A 26344-nucleotide genomic window follows, 5' to 3' on the forward strand; every position below is an offset into this window, starting at 1 on the left:
TCTATGGTCACAGAGCGCACCCAACAAACAGGAAGTGGGGCGAGCTCCCACCTTCCCAGCCCGGCCGAGGCAGTGAGGCAGCGGCGGGCGCGCCACCACGCCGGGGCTGAGCCCACGCGCCCTCTCCCGCCCTCTCCCAACCTCGGCAGGCGCGCCCAGAACACTGTCCAAGGCTAACGGCCTTCCGACGTCACAAACGGGGAAACCGAGGTACGCACGCCCAGAGAGAGGCGGAGCTTAGCCTTTACCGTCACGCAAGTTGACCGCCGCCGGGAGCTCCGGCTCTCAGAAAAACCTACCCCTTGGTCCTTCAAAGACCCTTTCTGGACTGTTGTGAAAAGGCACCGGCCGCTGCCATTGAGACCATGATGGTAGGAGAATTAGTCACTTACCTGTCCTCCTCCGGGGGTGGAGCTTAGCCAGTAATTTCGTCCCTTCATTGGTCACGGCGACTGCGCTCCTACGGTTAAGAGGAGGCGTGGCTAGCTAGAGCGGCACGCCCCCTAGGGTCGCTCCCGCCCTGGGGGCGGGGTCTTTTGCATGTGCCTTCCAGGCTAACTCGTAGTCTGCAGGCTTGGTGAATAAGTGGGTGGAACCTTGAGCTGGGTGTAGGCTGGGGCCAGGCGGCCGGACTTCCTCTCCCGCGCTCCTCTAGCCTGGAGTTTCAGCCCGCCTTTCATTTCCGGTGGGGGTGCCGCGCCCAGTGAGGGCCCGGAAGTGGGTCGCGCGAAGATTGCTGGGCGGTTCTTGCCGGAAGTGGAGAGCGGCTGTTCGCTGTCCCGAGGTGAGGCAGAATTCTGAGGTGAGGGTGCGCGGTTGGGTAGGGACTGGGGTGGGTGCCTTGCGCGGCCCACTGGCCCCTGGCGTTGTTAATGGCCTATGTTTCTGCCTTATGTGCGGGTAGTGAACCTTGCTGAAGGGGCTGGGGCAGAGGCCCTCAGGACGACCTGCGATCCTGGGCGCGGTCTCTTGAGGTGGGGCCCGGGTGACCAACTGAGCCGGGCTCTCCTGGGGAGGCCTCTCCGATGAATTTCGCAGTCCCGATCATCAGTCTCAGCGGAGGCCTGATTCCTAATTGAAAGGAACCTCGGAGACCCGTAGCCTTCCTTCTCTGTCTCGCCCCCATTGCACGGATCGGTAAATTGGTCCCGAAGAGAAGAGGCTAGTCTACGATCGTATAACGAATGAGGGGAAGAATAGGAATCATGACTTCAGTCCTTTAAATCCCACGTTCTTTTCCCCGGGAGCCTCTCTCTGTCTTGGAGCGGTCTTCCAGTTGGTGTCCTCTCTCGGGCAACTGCAAGTTAAAGGCCACCAAGATAAAGGCTTCTTGGGACTTTTTTTTTTTTTTTTTTTTGCTAATGCAGCATGTTTGGAATGCCTGGGGAGTTTTTAAAAAGAGAGAGGGGCAGGTCCTTGTATTTGCATTCAGATAGTCTTCCCTTTCTTCTAGTCTCTTCTTATTCTGAAGATCCAAGTTAACTTTCTTGAGTGTGTTGCATACTTCTGATCCTGAAATCAGATGGCTTAGGTTCGGCCTTGCCCCACTGCTGAGTATCTGTAGTTATAAATGCCTTATTTAACTTGACTGAGTCTCTTCTTTTTTTTTTTCCATCCGTTAAGTGGAGATCTCTACTCACTCACAGAATTAAATTTATTACAATCTGTGTTTATTCTGCCTCAGGCACTCTGCCATACCCAGGGAATGCAGTTTTGAAACAAAACCAGCCTCACCCTGCCATCATGGAGCTAACAGTGTTTGCAGGGACTTTTGTTTAAGAAGTAATTATAAATGTGATGAGTGTTAGGGTGCTATGGAAGTATGTAACAAGGGGCTCAGGAAAATTTCTTCTGTAGAAGCAAAGTTTAAGGTGAATTCTGAAGGATGAAAAGTAATAAGCTCAATAAAAAGAGGATGACAAGCTTTTAAGGTAGAGGTTAGTGGCAGAACTATGTCAGTTGAAGTTCTTTGTAGGGATCCCTATTCAAGTGAAAAACGGGGCAGCCCATCACCAATTGAGCCTTTAGGATGTGTGAGGCACATATTAAATGAGGCACTTGGCTCTGGTGGCTAAGACTACAGTTCTCATGGAGTGGAGGAGGGGGCAGACAAAGCAGGGATTGCTTACAATGTTGAAGTGCACTGCGTGAGCGCAGGACTATGAGATACAGAGGAGGAATACCTGAGCCAGGTTTTCAGACTTTGAGGAGGAAATGGGAGGATAAGTCTTGCAGGATTTATTTAGCCATATGGTGAATCTAGAAAAGGAATTCCCATGCAAAGAGTACAAGTGCAAGGACATGGAGATCTGGACTTGTGAAAGACCATGACCAGTTCAGTGTGCCTGGAATTCTAGTACTGCTTGGAGAAGTGGAGGAAATGGGAAGTGGTGGGGGTCAAATATGAAGGACCTTGTAAACCATGGTAAGAAGCTTGGATTTGACCCTGGAAACAGCGAGGAGGCTCTGAATGGTTTTATGTAGGAAAATTATGTGGTCAGGTTTATGTTTTATTGTATTTATTTTTTAAAATATGTTTTCATTGATTTTAGGTAGAAAAGAAGGGAGCAAGAGAGAAACATCAATGTGAGAGAAACATCAGCTGCCTCCTGCATGCTCCCCCCCCCCCCCAGGGATCAAGCCCCAAAGCCGGGCATGTGCCCTGACTGGACTCAAACCAGCGACCTTTTGGTGCCTGGGACAATGCTCAACCAACTGGGCCACACAGGCCAGGGCAGATTTATGTTTTAGAAAGTTTAGTCAAGCCCATCCTGGCATGGCTCTGGTTGAGCATTGACCTAGGATCCAGGAGATTGAGGTTCGAGTCCCAGTCAGGGCACATGCCCGGGTTGCAGGCTCCATCCCCAGTCAGGGGTGTGCAGGAGGCAGCCTATTAATGACGAGTCTCTCGTCATTGAGGTTTCTATCTCTCTCTCTCCCCTCCCTTCCTCCCTCTGAAATCAGTAAAGATATATATATATAAAAAGAAAGTTCAGTCAAGTGGGAAGAGACATGATGAGGAAGTAGACCAGTGTTTGGAAGCTGTTGCCATAATCATGACTTGAACTAAGAAAATAACAATGGGAAGGAGAAGAAGAATCAAATCTGAGCAATATTAAAAAGATGGAATCCATAGAACTGGAGGCTGATTGTTTATAGGAGTGAAGAAGTAGGAGTAGTGTGAGATGATTGCCTGGTTTTCTGCCTTAGGGAACTGGGTGGTACCATTCACCAAGATAGGTAATGTGAGAGGGAAGGGTGAGTTGGGCAGGTGACCCAGAAAAAAAATTAATTTTGGATATATTGAGTTCAAGGTGTTTGCAGCACATCCAAGCAAAGATATTTAATAAGGTATCCCAATTAGTGGAAACAGCAAGAGTTAAGATATGGAGGCAGGAGAGGGTTTATGTTGTTCACATGGAACCTGGAGTTTGTGGCAGAAGATAAGACCAGTAAAAAGGTAGATGCCTGCCAGGTTATGAATGGCTTTTGATGCCTTGTTTGAATGCATTTGTATTTAATTCTGTGTTTGGCAGTTTGCTTATTGTTTGAGTTGTTGCAGTCTAGCATAAAGAAATTTCTATAGGAATTTCCTGCCTTTTCCCCCTAAAATACTTTATCAATCAGGTGGACATAATTTATCTCAGAGAAGTTTGGAAGCAGTGAAAGTACTTTGTCAAGTACAACCCGTCTTGCAAACTGAAAATGGTGGTAGTGTTAAGATTCGATCAGTACATATTTGTCTTGAGGAGGTTAGCTGTTTAGTTTGTAAAATATTTTGTTTCCAACCTGAGTGGTGGTCTTTATTCTCACCTCTTTTCTTGGTTATACATACATTTGTTTAGTTGCAATTATTTTTTTAACGAGGGACTGAGCCTTTAAAAGTGACTTCCTCCTTTCAGTTCCATGTGAAGCATTGTGAGTCAAAGATTCATTTTAATTACACAGGCAAATACAAAATGTCATTGGAACTTGAACCCTCTGGTTTGAAATTTAATCCTTAATCTTGAGATTTGAAATCTGAGGATTCTCAAGCCATATCTTACCCAGTCCTAGTGATTATTCCTTTGAATTGTAATCAGTTTCTCTCTTTCTACTAACCTGCCTGTCATGCCTATACTTCAACTTCACCACAAATAGACTAATCTGAAAAAGAACTATTTTTGTCTCATTACCCTTCACTGACTTCATATTTCCAAAGAATCAAGTCTAAACTCCATCGTCCAATTTACAGAATTCACAATCAGACCCTTATCTTAATTAGTTTTTATTGGATGTTGCAGATTGACATTGATTTTGAAAATCCTAAACTACCACATTAGCATTTTATTTGTACCTCTTGTGCTTCCGTTTTGCTCCCCATTACATTAGGACAAGGTTTCTCAACCTTGGCACAGTTGACATTTTGGGTTGGATAATTTTTTGTTGTGGGGTTGTCCTGTGCATTGTAGAATTTTAGCAGTATCCCTGCCCTCTACCCATTAGATGCCAGTAGCACTCCCTCAGTTGTGACAACCAAAAATGTTTCCTGGAGGACAGAATTGCCCCTGATTGAGAAAGTTGCTACTGCATGAAAAAGTATCATAGTTATGACTGTACAATGCCTTATCTCTCCAACTAATTTCTCTGAGGGCAGGCTTCATGACCATGCTTAGCACAGTATATGGCACATGAGAAGCATTGGGTACCCTGCAATGAATGAATTATGTGTTTCATTGAGACATCAAGAGTTACTGTTTATTCAAGGAATTCCTGGGTGATCCTTGAAGGACTTGCCTCTTTGGGGTTTTTTTTGTTTGTTTTTTTCATCAGAGGGTGTGATCTTAATAGAGAAATGCTATTGAGTTAGGTACTCACTAGAAGAAAGTTGACAGCGCAAGTCAGATTTGGTTTACAGTTTTGAGTGTGCGAAACACAGTATTTATTCTTGTATTATTATTTATTAATTATTGTATTTTCCATATGAACAACTGTAAATCTACTTTTGCCCCACCCTGTATATCCCCTATACTGGTGATATATAAATTCCTGTTTTGTTCATGTTGCCTGCATTTAGACAGCTTGGTTTAGTGGACAAGGATGATCATTTATTTTAAATTGCATACAGTTTATGATTTTGTACTCAATGTTTATTTTGATTGATTAAATTGTTGTAGTTTTATCATCTTTAATGCAGCTACAGCATCTACCATGAAGCTATTTCTTCTTGATAAACTGTCATATAAACCCCATAAAAGAATCATGGCTCTAAAAACATTCCTCATGTAAAATGCAGCTTTGTTTGCCTTGTATTACCAAACCTGTCATGTCAGACTTTTCCATCCGACTGGAAAATAGTTACAATTGAAATGCTTCACGGAAGGAATGAGCTTGGTTTTTTTGTTGTTTGTTTTTTCTTTTTTTTCCTCCAGAGGTCAAAAATTCCTGTACTTGAGTTAATTATAGACTTATAGTCACAGATCTTTTCATACATCTAATTGTAGCTGAATCATGGCTAGGGACAAATGGCATCCTTGAATCTATCTTTATGCATAAGAATGGGAAATGCTGTTCTGTTTAAAGCAACTGCCCAGCTGAAATCAGCCAAAGCAGTTTTTCCTTATACAATGTCAAAGATGCCTGCTAAACGCTCTTATGCAGTTCGTCTTCATAATATTCCTTGAATGTAAGAGAGAGAGAGGAACCCACTGCCACATAAAGTTATCTCGTTGTTCCAGATCATTAAAACAGCTAGTTCCCAAGTCTGACTTCAGCTTGTACACTATTACTAGTTTTTCTCACTCCTGGAGTTTGAGATAGAGGACCATGTTAAGGAAGGAACAGGAGACAAGTGCTGATATTGAATTGGATTCTTTCCCTCCCTAGAAGATAGACCTTTCTTTCTCTTAATCTAAGCCTCAGGTGGCAGTGACTCAGGCACTAAATGTCATTGGTTTCATCAGTGAAACCAAATGCTTGGGGAAGAACAGTGGCTCCTGATTTGGGTTAGATTTAGATGGCATCTTTACTGGGGCAAAATGGTATCTGTTCTTTGGTTTCTGGGTTAAAACAGGCAACTTGTAAGTATCTCTTATTAGCATGTCTAGGTTTTGCTTTCTGACATGTTAGAGTCTAATCATGAGAATTTCTATATCATTAGTAGAACTAACTAATGTTTTATAGCTCAATGATAGCTTAAGAGGTATGTCCAAGTGGAGCTGTTTCGTTTTGTTTTCATTATAAAGAAATTATATAACTTTGTTAAAGAAAGCTTGGAAAATAGAGGGGCAAATTGCCCAAAACCCCATCACTCTGACGTTACAAATACTTTAAATTTTGTGTTCTTCAAGTCTTTTTTCACAGCGCATTTAGCTATTCTGCTATAATCAAAAGTCTAAGCAACATTGTTGTAGTGAACATCTTCTCACCTATCTTTTTCCCCACATTAGAATTACTTTCTTAGGATAACATCTCGGGAAGAGAATTACAAAGTCAGGGACGAGAGAAGCATTTTGAAGCAGATCAGTTGTGCTACTATAGTGTATAGTTTCTTTCTTCTCAATTTCACTTAAGGTTATGACTCAGAGGAACCACCAAAGTAGCAAGCATTTTAAGTGTAGCAACTTCCTACTCAAGTAGAAATTCATATCACTGGCTTAACTGCCTGGTGAGATGAGACAAGAACTGCAGGAGTAACCTGGTTCCATTTACTTCTGCACAACTTCCTTGAACAGGCAGAAGGAATTGGGTTGCTTCAATTATTAGGATGATTAGAGTATGAAGCATCTTTGACAGGTATCACTAGCCATTTCTGATTTTTCTTGGTTTCAAACCACGAAAGAAATTGCTGGAGAATCAAGGTTCTAGTTTCTTTTTCCTCTGCGTGATATCCCTTCAAGAGCCTATCCATTCTCGAGACTTCATGACATTTCTTTGTTGATGACTTGCAGACATTGATCTCCAGCTTTGATCTTCTCTGAGCCTTATTTCTAACTGCTTACTGAACATTTCTATTTGAAACTTCATCTCTTCACACACTGCATATCCAAAACTGACCTCTTCTTTTTGCCTTAACTGGAACATTGCAGAACATGTTTCTGCCTATAGTGTCATCATTCTTTTAGGCCACTGGATTTGCAACTCTGGAGTCATCTTGGACTCCCTTCTTTGAATGCTACTATACTTTAGTCAGTGCTACACAGTTGTCACTTGTTCTGTGTTTAATGCACACTTGTTTTGAGTGACCTCCAAGGGTGAACCAAGATCAGTGGGTGGAAGTTGCAGGGAAGCCAATTTTGCCTCCATATAAGGAAGAACTTTTAAATACTTTGAGCTGTCTGAATGGAATGGGCTGCTTCCAGAAGTCTTAGCTTCTCCACACTGAAGGTATTTGAACAGAGGCTACCTAATTGCTGGGAATGTTGAAAGGACTGTTCTGGCATCAGACAGTGTTTTTACAAGACGATTCCTACACTGCCTCCTAATCCTGAGAGCCAGTGATTCAGTGGAAGGTAGCTTGGTTTCTCCTGCTAGACTCCCATAGGGCAGAAAAACTATTTTACCGTTCTTTTATATTTCCACAGCACTTAATTCAGGTGACGGTCACTTAGTTGCCTAAAACTGATTATTTGTAGGTTAATTGATTCTTTTCATTTGTTTTCTGTATCTAGTTAGACACTAAATGTTGTGGATTTTCAACTTTGAAATATAAAAATATATATGTATATATTTTTTTATAATATGGAACACTTCACAAATTTTCGTGTCATCCTTACACAAGGGCCATGCTAATCTTCTCTGTATTGTTCCAATTTTAGTATATGTGCTGCCGAAGTGAGCACAATATATTTTTTTTAAACTATATCTTTATTGATTTCAGAGAGAGGAAGGGAAAGGGAGAGAGAGATAGAAACATCGATGAGAGAGAGTCATTGATCAGCTGCCTCCTGTGCGCCCCCGACTGGGGATCGAGCCTGCAAACAGGCATGTGCCCTTACTGGGAATTGAACGTCGATCTGGATCCTAGGTTGATGCTCAGCTGCTGCGCCATTCCCAGCCAGACAAAAATATTTTTTGTAGTAGCCTTCTTATTTTACAGCTGGCTAAGCTTTCAACCTAACTTAGACCCTAGCATCTTCCCTTTTTTCCAAACACCATTCTGTTTATCAGACAGGATTTGTAAAATTTTGCTTTCATTGTATTATTCCTTCAGTCAAAATTCTTGAATGACTTCATGTTTATTGCACCGTCAAATTCAAATACTGCCTGGCTCTCAGTGCCTTATTTCCTATGACACTTCATGCCACATGATCTATGTGGGCTAACTTGCTCATACTTTTTGTACATAGCCTCTTTCTCTCCTCTTTGCTTCTGATTGCTCTGGAATGTCTTCCCTTTTTACTTTTACCTTTTCTATCAAGATGTCCCACTTCCCTTCTGAAACCAGATTTACCTTCAATCCTCATTGATTTCTGAGCTCTCAGACCACATAGTCATTTACACTATATAATTCAGAACCATACAACATTCTGCGAAAAAAAAAGCTGTAATATAAAGGCTGATACTTTAACTTTCCCTGATCCAAGTGAAGTTAGATGATCTCTAACAGAACTTTTAAAAATATAGTCTTCAGTATTTACGTTGACATTTCATCTTTGTTGTTTTCCCCAATAAGAATGAAAGCTTCTGGAGGGCAGAGACCATGTGTTTTCTATTTCTTCAGTAGCTGCCGCAGTGCTAAGCACTTTCATTTATGAGCATCTTCTGTGAGCCAGGTTGCTCTAGATGCTGCGAATTAATGGGCCTAGGATTGGGGGAAGAGAATGGATAAATATCCATCCTCCTGGAGGCCTGTATTCTACCACACAGTATGCAGTGGTAACATTTTACATTTTAACTGCATTTTAAGGCTCCCAAAGTAACTATTCTTCTGTAAAATGTACTCCTTCGATCCTTACATCTGTGTGTGCTAGGTGAGGATCCATTAAATGACTTCCCTAAAGTAATACAGTTAATATGTGGCAGAGTTGGGACTCAGACCTTGGTCTCCTGAATCCTAGTTTCATTTAGATTTGTGTAGTTAGGACTGCCGCTCTTTCTGAAGCTTTTATGATAGATGCTTAAATAGTTGGGAATCTGTACTTTCATTTATTAAGCTTACATATAGTTGACTGTTGTCAATCAGAAATAGTAAGGAACAAGAATAGGCAGAGTTTTTAGCTCTAGCAATTCTGTATTTTTGGGGAAAACCCTTTATTTTATTTATTTATTTTTATTTATTCCTCACCTGAGGATATTTTTTCCATTGTTTTTCAGAGAGAGTGAAAGGGAGATAGGTAGGTAGGGAGAGAGAGAGAGAAAAACATCGATGTGAGAAACACACATCGATTGGCTGCCTTCCTCATGCACCCCAACCAGGGTTGGGAATCAAACTGGCGACCCTTTGGTGCTAGGACTGATGCTCCAACCACTGTGCCACACCGGCCAAGGCAAAAACCATTATTTTAAACATTTGCCTTCCAGACCTGTGTCATCTAGCCTGAATGTGAAAAATATTGGCCTCCATGGAGAAAATTGAAAGCTGCTAATAATGTAACTACATACACCATAAAGAGGCCTTGAATTCACAGTACTGTGCTTAGCAAACAGTGGAGGCTAGATGCTCTGATGAACCACAGTCACATAATTGCTTAAAAGCCATGTGGGATGGTGGGAAGAACCTCAGACTAGGATTTAGAAAATTTGTGCTCAGTGCCTAGGTTCTCTGCCCACTGGTTATTTGATATCTGGCAAGTTTTTAATTTCTGGGTTTTTAAAAAAATTAATTTTGTTCTTTATTTTTAAAAAAAATTAACTTTAGAGAGAGGAAGGGGGAGAGAGAGAGAGAGAGAAACATCGGTCGGTTGCCTCCTGCATATGCCCTGACTGGAGATCTAACCCACAACCTGGGTATGTGCTCTGACAGGGAATGAACCTGCCACCTTTTCGTGTATGGGAAGATGCTCCAACCAACTGAGCCATACCAGCCAGGGCAGTTTCTTCATTCTAAAAATGGGGATCAATATCTTCATAATATATCTCATAGAATTAAGTCTTTTTTTTAAAATTAAGTCTTAAAAGAAGCAACAGATTGGTGATATAAATAAAGCACAGCTATAAGGGAGTATTATTTTAAATTAATATTATATAATCTAAAAGCAAGTTTATTTTCCTATAGAATTGGTTTGAAGATCTCTATAGCAATGTGATTTGTGCCCAAGAAGGCAGCATTTATTTGAAAGATCAGGTTTATATATTTTTTCCTCAAGGACCCTTACCAACCTACATTATTTATAGTGCCTAGTAATACATTTATAGTACTGGAATTACAAAAACAAGACATGGTTCCTGCCCTAGGGTGGCCAATTGCCTGCTAAATGATTAAATAAATGATTTTAAACCTGGGTGTTAAATGTGTGGTAGAGGTAAGTGCACAGTGTTTGGGAGCAAGTATTGGAAATGCTTCTTGGGGAGGTGATACCTTAGCTAAGATTTAATGGAACATAGGAGTTTTGGAGAGGGGACAGATTGAGAAGGAAAAGCATGCCAAACTAGAAACTTCCTGGAGAAGGTAACACCTTACCTGAATCTTATAAGGCAGTAGGAGTTCTGAGACAGGGCATTTTGGGAAGGGAAAGCAACCAAGCAAAGAGGATAGCATTATAAAACCTCGGAAGTATGAGAAAACACAGCTCTGGAAAATGCAAGTAGTCCTGGATTACTGGAGTATGCTGAGAAAAGGTGTGGCAAGAAATAAAACTGGAGGAGTAGTAGGAGATAAAGCAGGGCCAGATTGTGGAAACCTTGTTTGGACTTTACTCTGAATACCCTGGGGAGGAGTATTCAATTTAATACTATTCAGTATTAAACAATAAAAGACTTATCATAATTACATCTGCATTTAAGAAGGATCACTGTATTAATATGGAGACTGGATAAAGAGAGTGTATTAATGGAATTAGGGGAGACTGGCAGGGAAGTTATTTGCAATAATCTAGCAAAAGTCATAAAGAGGCCCAGCCAGTGTGGCTCAGTTGAGCATCATCAACCTATGAACCAGGAGGTCACGGTTTGATTCCTGGTCAGGGCACATGCCCAGGTTGCAGCTTCGATCCCCAGTAGGGGGCGTGCAGGAGGCAGCCGATCAATGATTCTCTCATCATTGATGTTTCTATCTCTCTCTCCCTCTTCCTTCCTCTCTCTAAAATCAATAAAAACATTTTTTTAAAAGTAATAAAGACTTAATTTTTGTCAATCAAGATGAAGGCAAGGGGTAATTATTCAAGAGATATGCAAGACAGAGCCTGTGGAGGGGGGGTTGTTTGGGTTTTTTTTGGTTAACCCTCACCATTGCTTTTTCGGAGAGAGTAGAAGGGAAGGAGAGACAGGGAAACATCGATATGAGACTGACACATCCACTGATTGCCTCCCACACACGCCCCAACTGGGTTGGTGGGGGGGCCTGCAACCCTTCCGTGCACAGGCCAATGCTGTAACCACTGAGCCACACCGGCCACACCCAGAGCCTGTGGATTTTGATGACTGGTTAGATTTGGGGAGTAGGGAAGGAGATAATTTAGTTAACGTTTATGGAATCTTTACTGTTTTTTAGGACTGAGCCAGGTATCTCTACAAGTATTTCCTCTTGATTCTCACTGCAGCCCTTCTGATTTTGTACTGTGGTCTCCATTGCACAGATAGGAAGCTGAGGCTCAGAAAGTTTGATAACACATAGCCAGTCAGAGCCAGTGAGTGCTGTTATTCAAACCCCAGTTTGTCTGGCTTCTCCGAAGACAATGCTCTTAACCCAGTGTACTTTACTGCCTAACAGTTTCCCAGGTTACTAGCTTGGTCAATCAAGTGATTGATGGTACTATGGTGGATTACTGAGACAGTGGGAGTGGGGAGTAGGAAGATGATTTCTGTTTTGGACATTTCAGCTTGAGATGGCTTTGGGACATCCAGGTAAAGATGTCTAGGAGGAAGCTGGGTTTAAAATTCTGAATCCCAGAAGAATGGCATGCATCTGATACGCTGTTCTGGGAGTTCTTAGTCCATAGGTGGTTGTGGTGGTACCACTTGGCAAGCAGGCTGGATGGTGCTACGATAATAGTATGGAAGGTTTGGGAGTGGACATGACCACCTAAAGAATGTGAATGTGTGCGTAGACAATGAGAAGGTGTGTCTCTTGGTCTCTTCAATTCTGTATGTTCTTTCCGGTATCATCTCACATTCTATCCTACCCCTACCAAAAACAAAAAGCTAGATACTGTTCTATATTTGGTTAGTGGTAGAATGCAATTAGCTATAAATGATAGCTGTTTTGCCCTTCCATTCTGCTTAAGTTAGCAGAACTGTAGCTTGCTTAGCAATTAAAGCTTACAAGTAAAATAGGACGGGAAAAGGAGCCAAAATTCCATGAAGCTGTATTAAGCTTTTAAGATTGGTAAATCTTCACCAACCCTGGCAGTCTTTAGAGACACTTAAACACTATTTCCATGTTAACACTGGTGTCAACCTGTAGCATCCATTGTGTATGGAGGGAAGATGTTTTAGAACGGGTAGTATCTATTAATGTAAGGTAGCTTGGGAATTTATTGTATTTGCTGCCTTTTCCCCTGGGATTTATCAAGTGTGGTAAATTATATGTGTTATCCCTGGACAGTAGGCAGAATGGGCAGCAATTTGGGAACTCAGGTGATGGTAGCGTGACATAAGGGGGAATATATTGGCTGCTTCTAGTCTCCATTTGTGAGTAGAGCAGAGAGTTGGAGGCTTCTGCTGAGTCTCTAGGCCAGGGAATGGAGAGGTTTATTTGGTTTGCATTTTTATTTATTTTTTTTTATTTTCTTTTAAACAACATTCTCTGGCAAGTCACCAGGCCCAGAGAGACCAGAGCCCCATACGCAGGAAAGAATGGACCAGGGATACTTTATCTTGTGAGCTGCTTATCTCTTCCACAGGGAGGACAATGTGTTAAGTTGAGATATTCTGGCATGTCATCTTTGGGGGAATTGTAATTGTGTTATGGTCATTTTAGGCAGCTTCAAGGGAGTTGAGTTCATTCGGCTTCAGTTACTTGAACTAATTAATGCTTTGAAATGGAATCTCTGCAAGTCAAGGCTTTGAAATTTCACTGACTTTTATGAGATCATTTACGGTCTCAAGCATTTTATGTATATTGCTAACATTTAACACTTATTTGTGTGTATAGTATGGGCAGCTTTCAGAACACTTGTCTCTTTGGAGTTTTGGGATGCAATACTTCAGATCAGTTAACTTCATAAATACTTATTGAACACCTTGTAATTGTCAGGTAATGGTCTAGGTGGTAGAGCATAATAGGGAACAAGCTCAGAGACGGTCCCTGCTGTGGTGGAGCATACTTTCTTTAGCATATTAGACACTGAATGAGGCTAGTTCAGCTAAATTATTACTTGTGAGAGACCCTAGTAATTGTGAAAGACCTGTAAGAAGCTCTTCTGGAGGTTTCTATTCTTCCCTGCTGCATATCTAGATCCCACCCACTCTCATTGGAAGCTGGGCTCAAATGGCAGCTTTTCCATGCTATGCTCCTTTCTCTGAAATCCTGTGTTATTCTATCTGCAACATTCTTAGGTCACCTTAAATTTTTTTCCTATTTGTTTTGTAGTTGTTAGTGTGCATGTCAAGTCTCCTCTATCAGATTATAAATTATTGAGGGCGTGATAAATATCCTATTCATCTTGGTTTGGGGCATCATATGCAGGCAGCAAGATGTAGGAAAAAACAGTGAACTTAGACTAGGCCAGACTTGAATTTGAATACTGGCTTCCCTGTTATCTAGTCATGTGACTATAGGCAAGTCATTTAACTTCACTGAAATTAAGTTTCCTGTCTTTAAGAGTGTAATAGTTTTGCTTCCGTCCCTGAATAGTTGTTGAAAGGCACAGACTAAGATAATACATGTGATAATATACTTCGTAAATTCTAAATTTTACATTTTGTGGTACCATAAATATTCAGTAAGTATTTGAGTGAGTAAACATTTGCTTTTAGTGAACACCTTTTCCTGGGTAGTTCTCTTGCTTAATGAAGTCTTTATGATTTTGCAAATATGTTAGACTACTTTTCCATCTTATTTTATTATTAAATGATTCTATTCCTCAGAATTGGCATCCTCTTCACCCCTAAGAGTATCTTGTCTTCTCCTTTTAGGTAGGTACTATGTAATATTAAAACAATAAATGACATTTGATCTGTTTCAGCAGGTGGTGCATTATGGCTGACATGCAAAATCTGGTAGAAAGATTGGAGAGGGCAGTGGGCCGCCTGGAGGCAGTATCCCATGCCTCTGACATGCACTGTGGATACGGAGACAGTGCTCCAAAAGGTAAACAGTATACAGCCCCGCAGAATATTTTGAGTGGAAACTCAGTGTCTTGGCCTGAAATTTTTTTCTCATAGTGTGTTCTCTCCTTTGGAGCCAACTTCCCAAAACGCTTAATCTCAAAATTTCATTGCCTGTAATTCATATTGCTGTGAACAAATAAGGGAGGAAGTGACTTGTGCAGGGAGGCCTGTGGTTAAGTTATTTTAACATAAGAACTTCCTGATTGTATGCTATTTCCTGTTCTTTCTTTAGCAAAATGACTCCAGTGTAAGACAAATAACAGGTGATACCAAAATTTCCTCTCTCAAAATGATTGGCAAATTGTCCATTTTGCATATGCACCAATTATATCATAGAATGTTAGAGCCAAAAAGGAACCTTGGGGGATCATTTTGTTTATTTTCATTTTATACATAAAATTAAGCTCAGAGAAGAAAAAAGACTTAGTCAAGATAACACAGCCAGTTAGTGTTGGTATTGGAACTTGAACCTAGGTTCCCTGACTCGTGTTCTAGTATTCTGTTTACTGTATAGCCTTACCTCTCCACTTTCAATTGGAAGTGCCTTTTAATAGATCATTTTTCTGATGCATGACTGATGATTGGTGGTGTGGCTATCTTCTGCAGGAGCAGTTCCTTATGTGCAAGCATTTGACTCACTGCTTGCTGGTCCTGTGGCTGAATACCTGCAGATCAGTAAAGAGATTGGAGGAGATGTGCAGAAACATGTAAGGATGTTTTGCCCCTTTTCCCCCTTTTAAGGACTGATGGCTTTCTTCAAGTCCTGTTCATCCTTGGTTTAAGAGTCTTTTGCGAGGCCCCTGGCTCCTTTCTAAGTCCTGTTGGAGTTCAGTCCTGGCACTGGAACCGTATCTCAGATTTTTCTAGGCCTCCTGCTTTTATCACATATTCTGTGTGGGCTTCTTTTATACAGATGACTTGCTTGGTGTATAAAATAAGGCTCAGTTCATCTTTGTAGTGAGAATTGCTACTGGTCTCATCCCAACATGTTATATAACCAAGCCTAGGGTGGCTTATTCAGAAAAGTCATTATCATGACTTAGCATTTATAAAACTATGCTTAATAGTTACTGGTTATGCTAATTTGAGTTATTTTCACACTTATCCCACAGCAAGAATATGAAGTAGGCAATGACAGGTGCCTGTCCACCCACATCCCTTCATGTGTTGTTGCCTCTCCACCCACTTCCCTTCATGTGCTGCCACCTACGTTGTTACCACCACCCCACACTCAAATACATATATTTAGTCTCTCTCTTTGGAACCCAAAATCTTACTGCTAGTCTTCTGAGTGATTCATTATAAGCAATAACCATGTTTAGGATCTTCCTGATCCTTCAGCAGGACTGGTTGCTTGATCTTTGGAAGATCTGTTTTGAGCCTCTTATATACCATCTGTTGGCAGTGGTGTTAGCTCTAGAGAGTGGGACTGGGACTTAACTAGGGGTGTTGGAGGCTTGCATTTTTACTTTATATAGTCTGTAACATTTGAAAAAAATTTTAAAACATGTATCATTTTTATATTTTAATAGTGCTTATGGCCCATGTTTCTTAAACTTTTTTTGACCATGGACCCTCTATAAGAACATACATATTTGTAGCATATGTTTCACAAAACAGTGCTTAAAATTACTTGTACTGTACTTTTTCTTTACTTTTTTGGGGGAAATAATTTCAAGCTGATGTGCTACACCTACTGTTTTGTTCTATTTCATTTAATAAAGTGCTGGTTATGGCTCACTAAGTTGATTTTGATTAATTACCTATGAATGGATCATGATCCAACATTAAAGAAATAGCTTTAACCTAACGGAGTAAATACCATGAGAATTTTAGGCATAAATTTAGGCCTTTGCCTTTATTCCTACCTCTGTTTTTTGAGAAAAGAGGGTTTTTTTGTAGATGAGAGGCAGGAGGGATTTTTCATTGAACTTCATATCACACTGCATGTGCAGTTGCTAACTTAACTTGATTTCGTCTAAGGCTAGCCCTCATTATCTTCATTTCCTGGATATGCATCCCTGATTAGTTCCAAGAGGAACAGTGAGTGGTATATGTAATTCCACTATTAGTCCCTGGAATCTGGAATACCCAGGGAAAACAACATGAAGTGGCTGGGTTGCTACCAAAGTACATGGAAGTGGAGGTTTCAGGTTATCCTTATCAGGACCTCTCTAGTTGTAATGTGTCATCGATAGCTGATTCTTCTCCTTTCCGGCAGGCGGAGATGGTCCATACAGGTCTGAAGTTGGAGCGGGCTCTCTTGGTTACAGCCTCTCAGTGCCAGCAGCCAGGAGGTGTAAGTTCACTACTAGATGGTTTTGTTTTGGTTTGACGCTCAGAAGAAGTTGAGAGGTTTCTGCTGAGCTATCACAACATGCTAAAATAAACTTACCAGGTTCATGTATGATCACACCAATTTCCAGAAATAGTCAGACCTAAAGTACCATTCTGAGAATGTGCCATTGAATATTTATTGGGCTCTACTAGCCTTCTGTTATTTTACTTTGGATTGTAGTTATCCCTGTGACTTTGCTGCTTCTCTCTCTCTTTTTTTTTTTAAGAGAATGTTTCTTTAGAAAGTCACAGAGGTAGAAGAAGTGAGTTATAGAAGAAATGGACTCATTAGAAAAAGGGACATCTGTAATAATTTAAACAAAAATAAAATTAAGGGGGAGAAAAAAGAAATGGGCTCAGGAAACAAGTTATAGAGGCAAAAGAAGGGTCCTTAGAGCTTAGAGGAAAGAAGCTAGGAAAACGTATCTGGGAGAAAGGTGTGGGCATGCTCCATAGAGACAATGGTGCTGCTTCTCTTAAAAAACAGCCTTTTTAGCTTCTTGGTTAAGGCTAAATTCATCATATTGTCCCCTAAGCCCTTTGGGTTCTCTTGCTTCACTGTGAAGTGGATTCTAGTAATGCTGTGGAGATTCTAAAACTTCTAAAGTACTGCTTCTCCCCTTTAACTCTGCTTCTGCCTCAAAATTTTATGCTGCCAAGGTGTAAAAATGAATTAGAGAAAGTTCAGAATTTTCTTGGAGTCAAAGATTTTAGTTTTGTTTCTTCTTTTTGCATTTGGCTTTCTTGGGCAGAGGGGTAGTAAAACTGCTAATGCTGTATTAAAATCTTTGGACCCTTTGCATGTCTAAATAATATAGAAAATAGTGTAACATAATGTTAGATATATTTGACTCTAATTATTAATCTGTCTTGAATGGTTAAAGCATTTTGTTTAAATCTTTTCTCTAAAACAAATCAGGCAGCTGAGACATTATTATATTTCCCTTGCTTTAGACTAGGGACTGCCAAACAACAGCCCACAGGCCAAATTTGGCCTGCTATTTTGTAAATGAATTTTTTTTTGTAACACAGCCGTGTCCATTCTTTTAAGTGTTGTCTATTACTGCTTTATGCATTATGACGGCAGAGTTGAGAAATTGCAGCAGAGACCGTATGGCCTGCAAAGCCTGAAATGTTTACGGTCTGGCTCTTTATAGAAAGTTTGCTGACTCCTGCTCTCTAGACTGCTAAGAGCTAGAATTGAGATGTTCAGGAAACTGAGCTTTGGAGAAAGGATAAAAACAGAAACACAAGAGCCATCTTTTTTTGCTAAGCTGCCTGCTCAAATGACAAGCCCCCTAATTGCATTTGATTCAACAGATCTCTACCTTAGCAGCTGCTGTATGGCTAGCAATGTGTTGAACACTAGGTATTATAAAAGAGGGCTAAGACAAAGCCCTTGTGTTTGAAGAATTAATGAGGGGAAAAAACATATTCACATGGGTTCATTAATAGTTTGTGCTGGTGTGTGATATGGTGCCAGAACTGGTTTTGCTGACAATAGATGCTGTAGGACGCCACCGTGGCTAGAGTTGAAGGGCTTCCCCATGAAGTATGAGGAGCGTTTGGATAGGTGGAAAAGAAAGAGACCATTATGAGTAAAAGTCTAGAAATGAACTAGTATCTCCTATTAGTAGGACAGAAAAGAGACAGAAATGATAGAATTTTGTGATCTAGCCCAAGTGTGAGTTCTGATCATCAAGAACCACAAAATCCAGCCTGAGAGCTTAGAACTCTATGAGGAGAGAGAGATGAGGAGCAGTATTTTAGCCGTACGAATCTGTGGGATGAATACAAAGATTTGGATGCTCAGTGTAGCAAAGAATTCTTATCTGCAGGATCAGAGCTGATCAACCTATAAAGCTTTTCTAGAAAGACTCTAACATGAATCTTTTCCTGCATCTTTTCCTAGAATAAGCTTTCTGATTTGTTGGCTCCCATCTCAGAGCAGATCCAAGAAGCAATCACTTTTCGGGAGAAGAACCGAGGCAGCAAGTTGTTTAATCACCTGTCAGCTGTCAGCGAAAGTATCCAGGCCCTGGGTTGGGTGGCTGTGGTAAGCAGCTCAGCTTCCATGGGAGGGAAGGGACAGAATGAAAAAGGTAAGGACATATGGCTGGAGAGGCTCTGAGTCACTGACAGCTTCTCTTTCTCTAGGCGCCCAAGCCTGGTCCTTATGTGAAAGAAATGAATGATGCTGCCATGTTTTACACAAACCGAGTCCTTAAGGAGTACAAAGATGTGTAAGTCCAGCTGTTCCTCAAGGGGTAAAGGACAAACCAGCTGGATACTTGCTGGAGTAGTGCTTTGGGATTAAGGCTGCCCTTGACTGCTAGCTCAGGGCTGCTTCTCTAGGGTTTGTAGAGGCCCTTTTAGTTTTCTGATGTGTACCCTTCCAGGTTTAGGAGGTTTTGCTGGAGGTAAAATGGACTAATGCCTTTTTTAAAAATCCTCACCTGAGGATATGTTTATTGATTTGAGAGAGAGAGAGAGAAACATTGATCCGTTGCCTCCCCTATGCGCACCAACCAGGAATCAAACCTACAACCTTACTGTTGTATGGGATGACACTCCCACCCACTGTTCCACCCAGCCATGGCTGGACTAATACCTTTTAATTTGCCTGTTTAGATAAGATTTTGTTCCTTTGTTGAGGATTTACAAATGGCCCAGTGGCAAAAGTTTTAATAAGATTTACTAGGAAATTACCCTATCGATGTGGTCAGGTAAAGTGAGATGAAGGCTACCTGGTCAATGCAGGAATTCAGTAAGGGGAGTCATTGTATGGAGTGACTGTAGGTAGCTATTACTTAGCTGCATAGCTTACTCAATCCCTTCCTTTTTTCATTTCATCATCAATCAACCGCCGTTTGTTGAGTAACTTCTCTGAAGGAGTAAGCCTCCTTCATGTGTGTGAAGAATGCCCCAGGACACCAGGCACCTCCTTGGTCTTCCAGCAACCTGGAATTAAGCATCACATGTTTTGATTATACCCCCCTCACTTTACAGTTGAGAAAATTCAGTGTTTTGCTAAATAACCATAAAGTCTTCCAGCTCATGTATAAGAAGAGATGAGACTTGAACCATACTTTAGTGCTATTTTTATCATTTATTGCTGATTATTTCTTCCTAAAGGGAAGTTGTTTATTTTTGGCGGGGGAGGGGTGCATATTTTGACATAAGGAACTGTGCCACTTGGCAGTCGAGTTTCTTGGGAGTCCTAGAGTTTCACAGTGATGCTCGAGAGATATCCTGTACTATGGCTTCGTGCACAGAATGACTGCTTTTATCAGTTTTATATATTAGGTTCTGCCTAAGGCCTACTGTGAAAAAGCAGTTTAGCTACTTTAAAAAAAAGTTTGAAGAATACTGATATAAGAGAAAGATGCAATCTGAAGTCCCTATCCTAATGAACTTTGGTCTAATTAGGGAATAGGTTTAAAGAAAGAAGAAAAGCTCAGTGGTGATAGAAAAGCTGCTGTTGAGCATAGCCTAAGAAACACCAGGAGAGATTCTGGAATCACTATTGTAATGTACCCTGATGGCTTGTGATGAGTGCTTTAATTTTTCCAGGGATAAGAAGCATGTGGACTGGGTCAAAACTTACTTGAGTATATGGACAGAGTTGCAGGCTTACATTAAAGAGTTCCATACCACCGGACTGACCTGGAGCAAAACGGTCAGTGAATTCTCCCTCCTTCCTTTTATCCGTCCAGGACAGGATCCACAAGTTTCTTAGACTTTGATCTTGGCACTACCAAAGAGGAATGCTAGTCTTTCAGTGGAGGGTAGAAAGAAAAAGGGGAAAAGGAAAGGGGAAAAAGAAACACTAAAGAAAGCAAGGGTCAGAGAAGGAATATTCATTTCTGTGCAATTTCAGTAAACATGGGTGAGAGACAATAATTGGGATAGAGAGGAGAAAGATGAATGAGTTACATTATTTCAGCATTCTTGAAGCTTAAAAATATACATACAAAATCCCAATATAAATCACCAAGCTAAATGCTGTAATAAAGGTACACTACAGAGTATGAGGAAGAGAAATGGGGGTACTAGCAAACGGCATAGCTTAAAATAAATGAGGAGTAAATGTAGAGATTGGTCTTCTCTGGATTCAGTAAGGAAGGAAGGTATGTTGAGACTTAGACTTTATAATAAGTGGTAATTAGAGATATTTGAGCAAGAAAGTGATAATGATTAGATTTGTCCTTAAGAGAGTCTTAGTTTATAGGTTAGGGATAAGGTACATGCTCAGACTATGGAAGTGTTTGTGGTGCTAGGGGCTGATACAAAAGAATTTGCAGGAGATGTAATCAAAATAAAAGAAAGATTAATGAGATTGAGGCAGTTGAAAGACTCGAAGATTGAACAGTCAAACTTGGGTGCTATGTCTTCCACTGGGGTTAGAGACGAGGGGGTGATTGTACAGGTAGGGGAGCGGGCAGGAGATGATGAACTCAGCCTTTGACTTGTTGAGTGAGATACTGGTGAAACACTTTAGATTTTTTTGGGGGGGGGGTTAATCCTTACCTGAGGAGATATATATATATATATATATATATTTTTTTTTTTTTTTTTAATTTTTATTTTCATTTTCAGATAGAGTGGAAGGGAGGGAGGAAGGGGGGGAGAGAAAGAGATGTGAGAGAGGCACATCGACTGGTTGCCTCCTACATGGCCCCAACGGGGCAGGGAGCGAACCCGCAACCCATTGGTGCACAGGCCAACACTCTAACCACGGTGCCACACCGCCTAGTAGATTTTTAGAAGTACGGGTTTAGAGCTGGAATTAAGTAGAGGCCAAAGGATAAATGTGAAGGTTGAAAAGAGCTGAGTTGGATCCTTGAGAAAGGGTGAGAAGGAATAAAGCCAAGCTTTATTGGTTAGGAAGCATTAATCACTGCATCAAGGGCCACAGTGGGTACCCTGTGTACCTGGGACACATGTAGGACCCAATTAGAAATGGTACAGAGGTCGGAGAGAGGATGACTGTCTGCATTTATTGTTCCAGGGGCCTGTGGCAAAAGAACTGAGTGGATTGCCATCTGGACCCTCTGCTGGATCAGGTCCTCCTCCCCCCCCACCAGGCCCACCTCCCCCACCAATGCCTACCAGTTCAGGGTCAGATGACTCTGCTTCACGCTCAGCACTGTTTGCGCAGATTAATCAGGGGGAGAGCATCACACATGGTAAGTGAATACTTTGGCAAGAAGAATTGGTACAATAAGTTGCTTGGGCCAGACCTTACCAACTAGAGATGGGACAGTCTATAAAGCAGAACTCTGGTTTGTGTATCGGAGAATTAATTTGGGTGTCATATTATTTTAAGTTGCCCAAAGGGACAACAGAGTTGGCTTAAATGGAAATTGAAATTGGGTGATTGTAGTTGGAGAAGTGATTTAATATTAAGTGGCATATATAGTACAGTACCCTGTTGTGCCAGGGCATGGTGCCAGCAATTTTCCCCAGAGTTTTTCCATGTCACTAACATTGTCTACTTGGGATGTCATTGTGTTGGAGGTTAACCTCCTCAGAGGTTATGTAATAGTCATGGAAAATTTGCATAAGAAATACCTAAAGTTGATATAGAGAAAGTATAGACACCCTTATATACAGCAGGTGGAAGTCTAAATTATGCAGCTCTCTTTTGAGGATCTACCTATAAAATATCTAAAATAAAGAACAAGTTGTTTTATAGTATTATTTATAGTAGCTAAAAGTGGTGTATCAACCTAAATACCCAACAGTAAGGGAAATGTTTAACTGTAGTATGTCTTCTTGATGAAATATTCTGCAGCTATTAAATTTTTGTGCAGTGAACCAAGCAGTGTAAGAAAAATCTAGTATTTAAACTACTACCACCAGGAGAGGTGGAGCTAAAAAGGCCACTCAGTATTGATTATGTAGATTGGACCATGTTCAGGAGCGAGGAGTGGGTCAGCTTGCTGAGGGTGATTATGAAATCTTTACCCTAAAATTAAAAAAAAAGATTTTTGGACACTATAAATTAATGTGAATTTTTTTTTATTAAAGTGTTAACTGATTAAATCAAATTTAACAGTGTGTATGGTTATAACCCAAATAAACAACCAACAATAGAAAAAATTATTGGAAGGAGAGTTTCAAATGCTAACACTGATTTGGAGGTGCAGTAGGTTAGCTGTGGGAGAGGGTTTTTTTGTTTTGTTTTTACAAATTTTCTTTACTGTTACACATTACTTTTTCTTCCTCTGTTGCTTTAAAAACTACATACATATTTTTGAGTATATATTTGGTATATGTCTTTCTAGGTCTGTTTCTATGCATTTACATACTTACCCCCCCCATACATAAATGTATGCCATGTTTTATGGTTTTGAATGGAACTATATAAGTTAACTTTAGGGTAGAAGAGAAGCTATAAAAGTGCTTCTCTAAAATTGCTTTGAGAGAGTCCCAAAGGCTCTAGTTTTTGGCTTTGATTTTTGTTAAGGATTAATCTTAACGTCTGATAGCGGAAGTTGGTTATTGCCTCAGCCCAAAACCCTGATGTGAAGGACAGAAACAAGGCAACTTGTTGTTCTTACAGCCCTAAAACATGTATCTGATGACATGAAGACTCACAAGAACCCTGCCCTGAAGACCCAGAGTGGTCCAGTACGAAGTGGCCCCAAACCATTCTCTGCACCTAAACCAGGAGTCAACCCATCCCCTAAACCAGCCACAAAGAAGGAGCCGGCTCTACTTGAACTGGAGGGCAAGAAGTGGAGAGTGGTGAGTTAATAGTGCCGGGACAGGGGGAACTAGGAGTGGATGGGGTTTCAGTGGAGCCACAGCCAGATGAATGCAGGGTTCTGACTTAGATTGCAAGAAGGAAAGTTTGTGATAGTCTGTTTTTGGGGTCGTGTGTACTTAGTGATGAGATTGCTGAAAGGGAGGGGATATTTCTTTAACAGGAAAATCAGGAGAATGTTTCCAACCTGGTGATTGATGATACAGAGCTGAAACAGGTGGCTTACATATACAAGTGTGTCAACACAACATTGCAAATCAAGGGCAAAATTAACTCCATTACAGTAGGTGAGTTCTTGCTGTCCTAGACAGGCTCTGTTTTAGAGCCTAAGAGGATGAAACCATACCTACCCTGTTCCTAAGATTCTTAAATATATTACTTTCCTTTAAAGTTATACTGTTGACCTGCTCCCTTTCTTTTCCTAGATAACTGTAAGAAACTCGGCCTGGTGTTCGATGACGTGGTGGGCATTGTGGAGATAATCAATAGTAGAGATGTCAAAGTTCAGGTAACTTGATGTCTTGGCTCCTTCCGTTGGTCCCTGAGGAATTAATTGAAAGAGGCACAGCCGACCCACAGATGTTGCTATGGTGGGAATCTGATTCTACAAAGCCTGTAAGCTGAGCTGCTTTGGATGTGGCAGGAGAAGAGTTGGCTCTTAGAGTGAGCTCTTTCCAACACCCATCCCAGCCTGCCCTGAGTATCCAATATCTGTTGTGCACCTGCAAGGTTTTTCATGTAGTTGTTGAATCATGTGAAACAGTGGAAGCTTTTCCTGTAAATTTCTGTTTTCTCCCCAGCTGCTGGGACTTAGTGTTCTTCCTGTTCTCTGCAGGTAATCGGTAAAGTGCCAACCATTTCCATCAACAAAACAGATGGCTGCCATGTTTACCTGAGCAAGAATTCCCTGGATTGTGAGATAGTCAGTGCCAAATCTTCTGAGATGAATGTCCTCATTCCTACAGAAGGCGGTGACTTTGTAAGTTTCTTGATTTTTTTTTTTTTTTTTTAGTAGTAAGATCTAAACACAGAAGGGACTGAAGACTTCTTACGTTAGACAAAGCTAGTTGATGGGCATGCTGTACTGAGTGGGTCAAACCCAGCAACACATACTTCAAGCACAGAGAAGCATTATGTAGTCCCATGAAGTAGCGCTCCAGAGGAGGGTGGTGTCTGCCCTTTTTTAGGTTGAACTGCTGCTCAGGGTAGTAAAAAGGAAAGGGATTGCGGCACAGCACCCTGTTGAGATGGTGCCATGAAGCCATGCACATTCTCATTTACACCTCATTGGCTTAATAGTCTGTTCAAGACCACTGTGAACAGAACAGATTCAAACCTCCACCTGTCTGGCTTTAGAGCCTTTGTTGTCATTTCTACACTGCTGGCCTCTTCTGTTGTGTCAGTGGTAGGGGAGGTGGTAGATGTGGCCATGTGACATGCCAGTAACATAGCCATGCTTTTTCAGGTGGGTTTAGTTTCTCAGTACATCCTACCTGCTCTCAGAGCTTAGTGAAGCAGGTATTGGAAGAAAAGTGTGAGATTGAACCCCAACTTATTTTTTAGACTTAAACCTGTTATTTCTTTATTTGCAGAATGAGTTCCCCGTCCCTGAGCAGTTCAAGACCCTATGGAATGGGAAGAAGTTGGTCACCACAGTGACGGAAATTGCTGGTTAAGCGAAGTGCCACTGGGTTCTTTGCCCTTTCCCTCACACCATGGGATAAATCTGTATCAAGACGGTTCTTTTGTAGATTTCCTCTACCTTTCTGCTCTTAAACTGCTTCTCTGCTTTGAGAAGCACAGCTACCTGCCTTCATTGAAATATACCTCAGGCCGAGATTTGGGGTAGGATAGCAGGTCAGTTGATCTTCTGCAGGAAGGTGCAGCTTTTTCCTATCCACTCAACCACCTGCCAGTCCGTTCTTAAGGAACTGCAAACCAGAACTGGTATGTTTTAGCTTTCAGCCTTTGTGGATAATTCCACCAAGTCTTTTGGGAAGAATAAAGCAGTCCCCAGGAATTAACAGCTCAGAAAGTTCACACAAGTTAATCTTTTCCTAACAATGAGCATGAAGGTAGCAGAAGCTGGTGTGATTCCAGCTGGTTCTTCTAACCAGACTAATTTTTCACTATTGATAAGTGAGGCGAGGGTTGCACTGGACCAAAGGCTGAATGAAGCTTGGCCGTCTGGCATTCCAAGCAAAATGGTTTCCTCTAAGTATTCCTTTTATTCTGCATTCCATCCTGGCTCCGCCTGAACCTGAGATAGTAGGTTCTCCTGTATTAGCTACTGTGGCAGTGCCCTGTACCCAGGCCAGTTTAAGGAGTCTTGGACCCTTTCTTTCTGTGGGATCCCTGCCCATCTTTCTACAGAGATGACTTAAAAAGAGAAAAAAAAGGAAAAACACACCATTCCAGGGAATCTGGCATTCCTTCCTCCTTCCATGCTAGATGCCTATCATCCATCTTCACTGTCTCCATTGCCCTATCATGCTCAACAGCTTTTGGCTTCTGTCCAGGCACCTGAACAAAGGACTAAAATCTCCACTGCAGGCTGGTTTTTGGTCTTATGTAAGAATCTTGCACAGCAATGCTAATGTAAATTTCAGTTTTTCCCTCTAGGACAAACACATACCAAAATATGCAACTTTTTTTTTTTTTTGGTGGGAAGAGAGATTGTCCTGTGACTTCTACCCATTTCCTGTGGCCTGTAGAAATAAACCTTTATCTACTTAAAGTTATACAGAAAATAGAATAAAATTAATACCAAACTTGCTTAGTATTTTACCTACGATATTTACTGTACAGAGATGTAAGAATATTGAA

At 41.2% G+C, this 26344-nt stretch overlaps 1 protein-coding gene and 1 non-coding gene across 4 annotated transcripts; one reads left to right on the plus strand and one right to left on the minus strand.

Annotated features, from left to right (window-relative positions):
• Positions 1 to 299: 299 nt before the first annotated feature.
• CAP1 (cyclase associated actin cytoskeleton regulatory protein 1) lies at positions 300 to 26293 on the plus strand. Of its 3 annotated transcripts, none has more exons than XM_016205211.2 (13): positions 300 to 371; positions 14268 to 14389; positions 15016 to 15116; positions 16631 to 16708; positions 18659 to 18802; positions 18904 to 18989; positions 20320 to 20425; positions 21758 to 21935; positions 23315 to 23499; positions 23682 to 23805; positions 23944 to 24026; positions 24354 to 24497; positions 25111 to 26293. In XM_016205211.2, exons 2-13 carry the CDS (start codon positions 14278 to 14280, stop codon positions 25192 to 25194), a joined length of 1425 nt encoding a protein of 474 aa, XP_016060697.2. In that variant the 5' UTR covers positions 300 to 371; positions 14268 to 14277; the 3' UTR covers positions 25195 to 26293. The 3 variants fall into 3 exon arrangements, with proteins under 3 accessions (XP_016060697.2, XP_016060696.2, XP_016060695.2); XM_016205210.2 differs by lacking the exon at positions 300 to 371 and adding an exon at positions 705 to 784; XM_016205209.2 differs by lacking the exon at positions 300 to 371 and adding an exon at positions 727 to 802.
• On the minus strand, positions 7714 to 7820 carry LOC148092397 (U6 spliceosomal RNA). Its single transcript, XR_015715085.1, has one exon. It is a non-coding gene; the product is annotated as a U6 spliceosomal RNA (small nuclear RNA).
• Positions 26294 to 26344: the final 51 nt, after the last annotated feature.

Source organism: Miniopterus natalensis, chromosome 9, assembly GCF_054644295.1.
Source record: "Miniopterus natalensis isolate mMinNat1 chromosome 9, mMinNat1.hap1, whole genome shotgun sequence".
NCBI lineage: Eukaryota > Metazoa > Chordata > Mammalia > Chiroptera > Miniopteridae > Miniopterus > Miniopterus natalensis.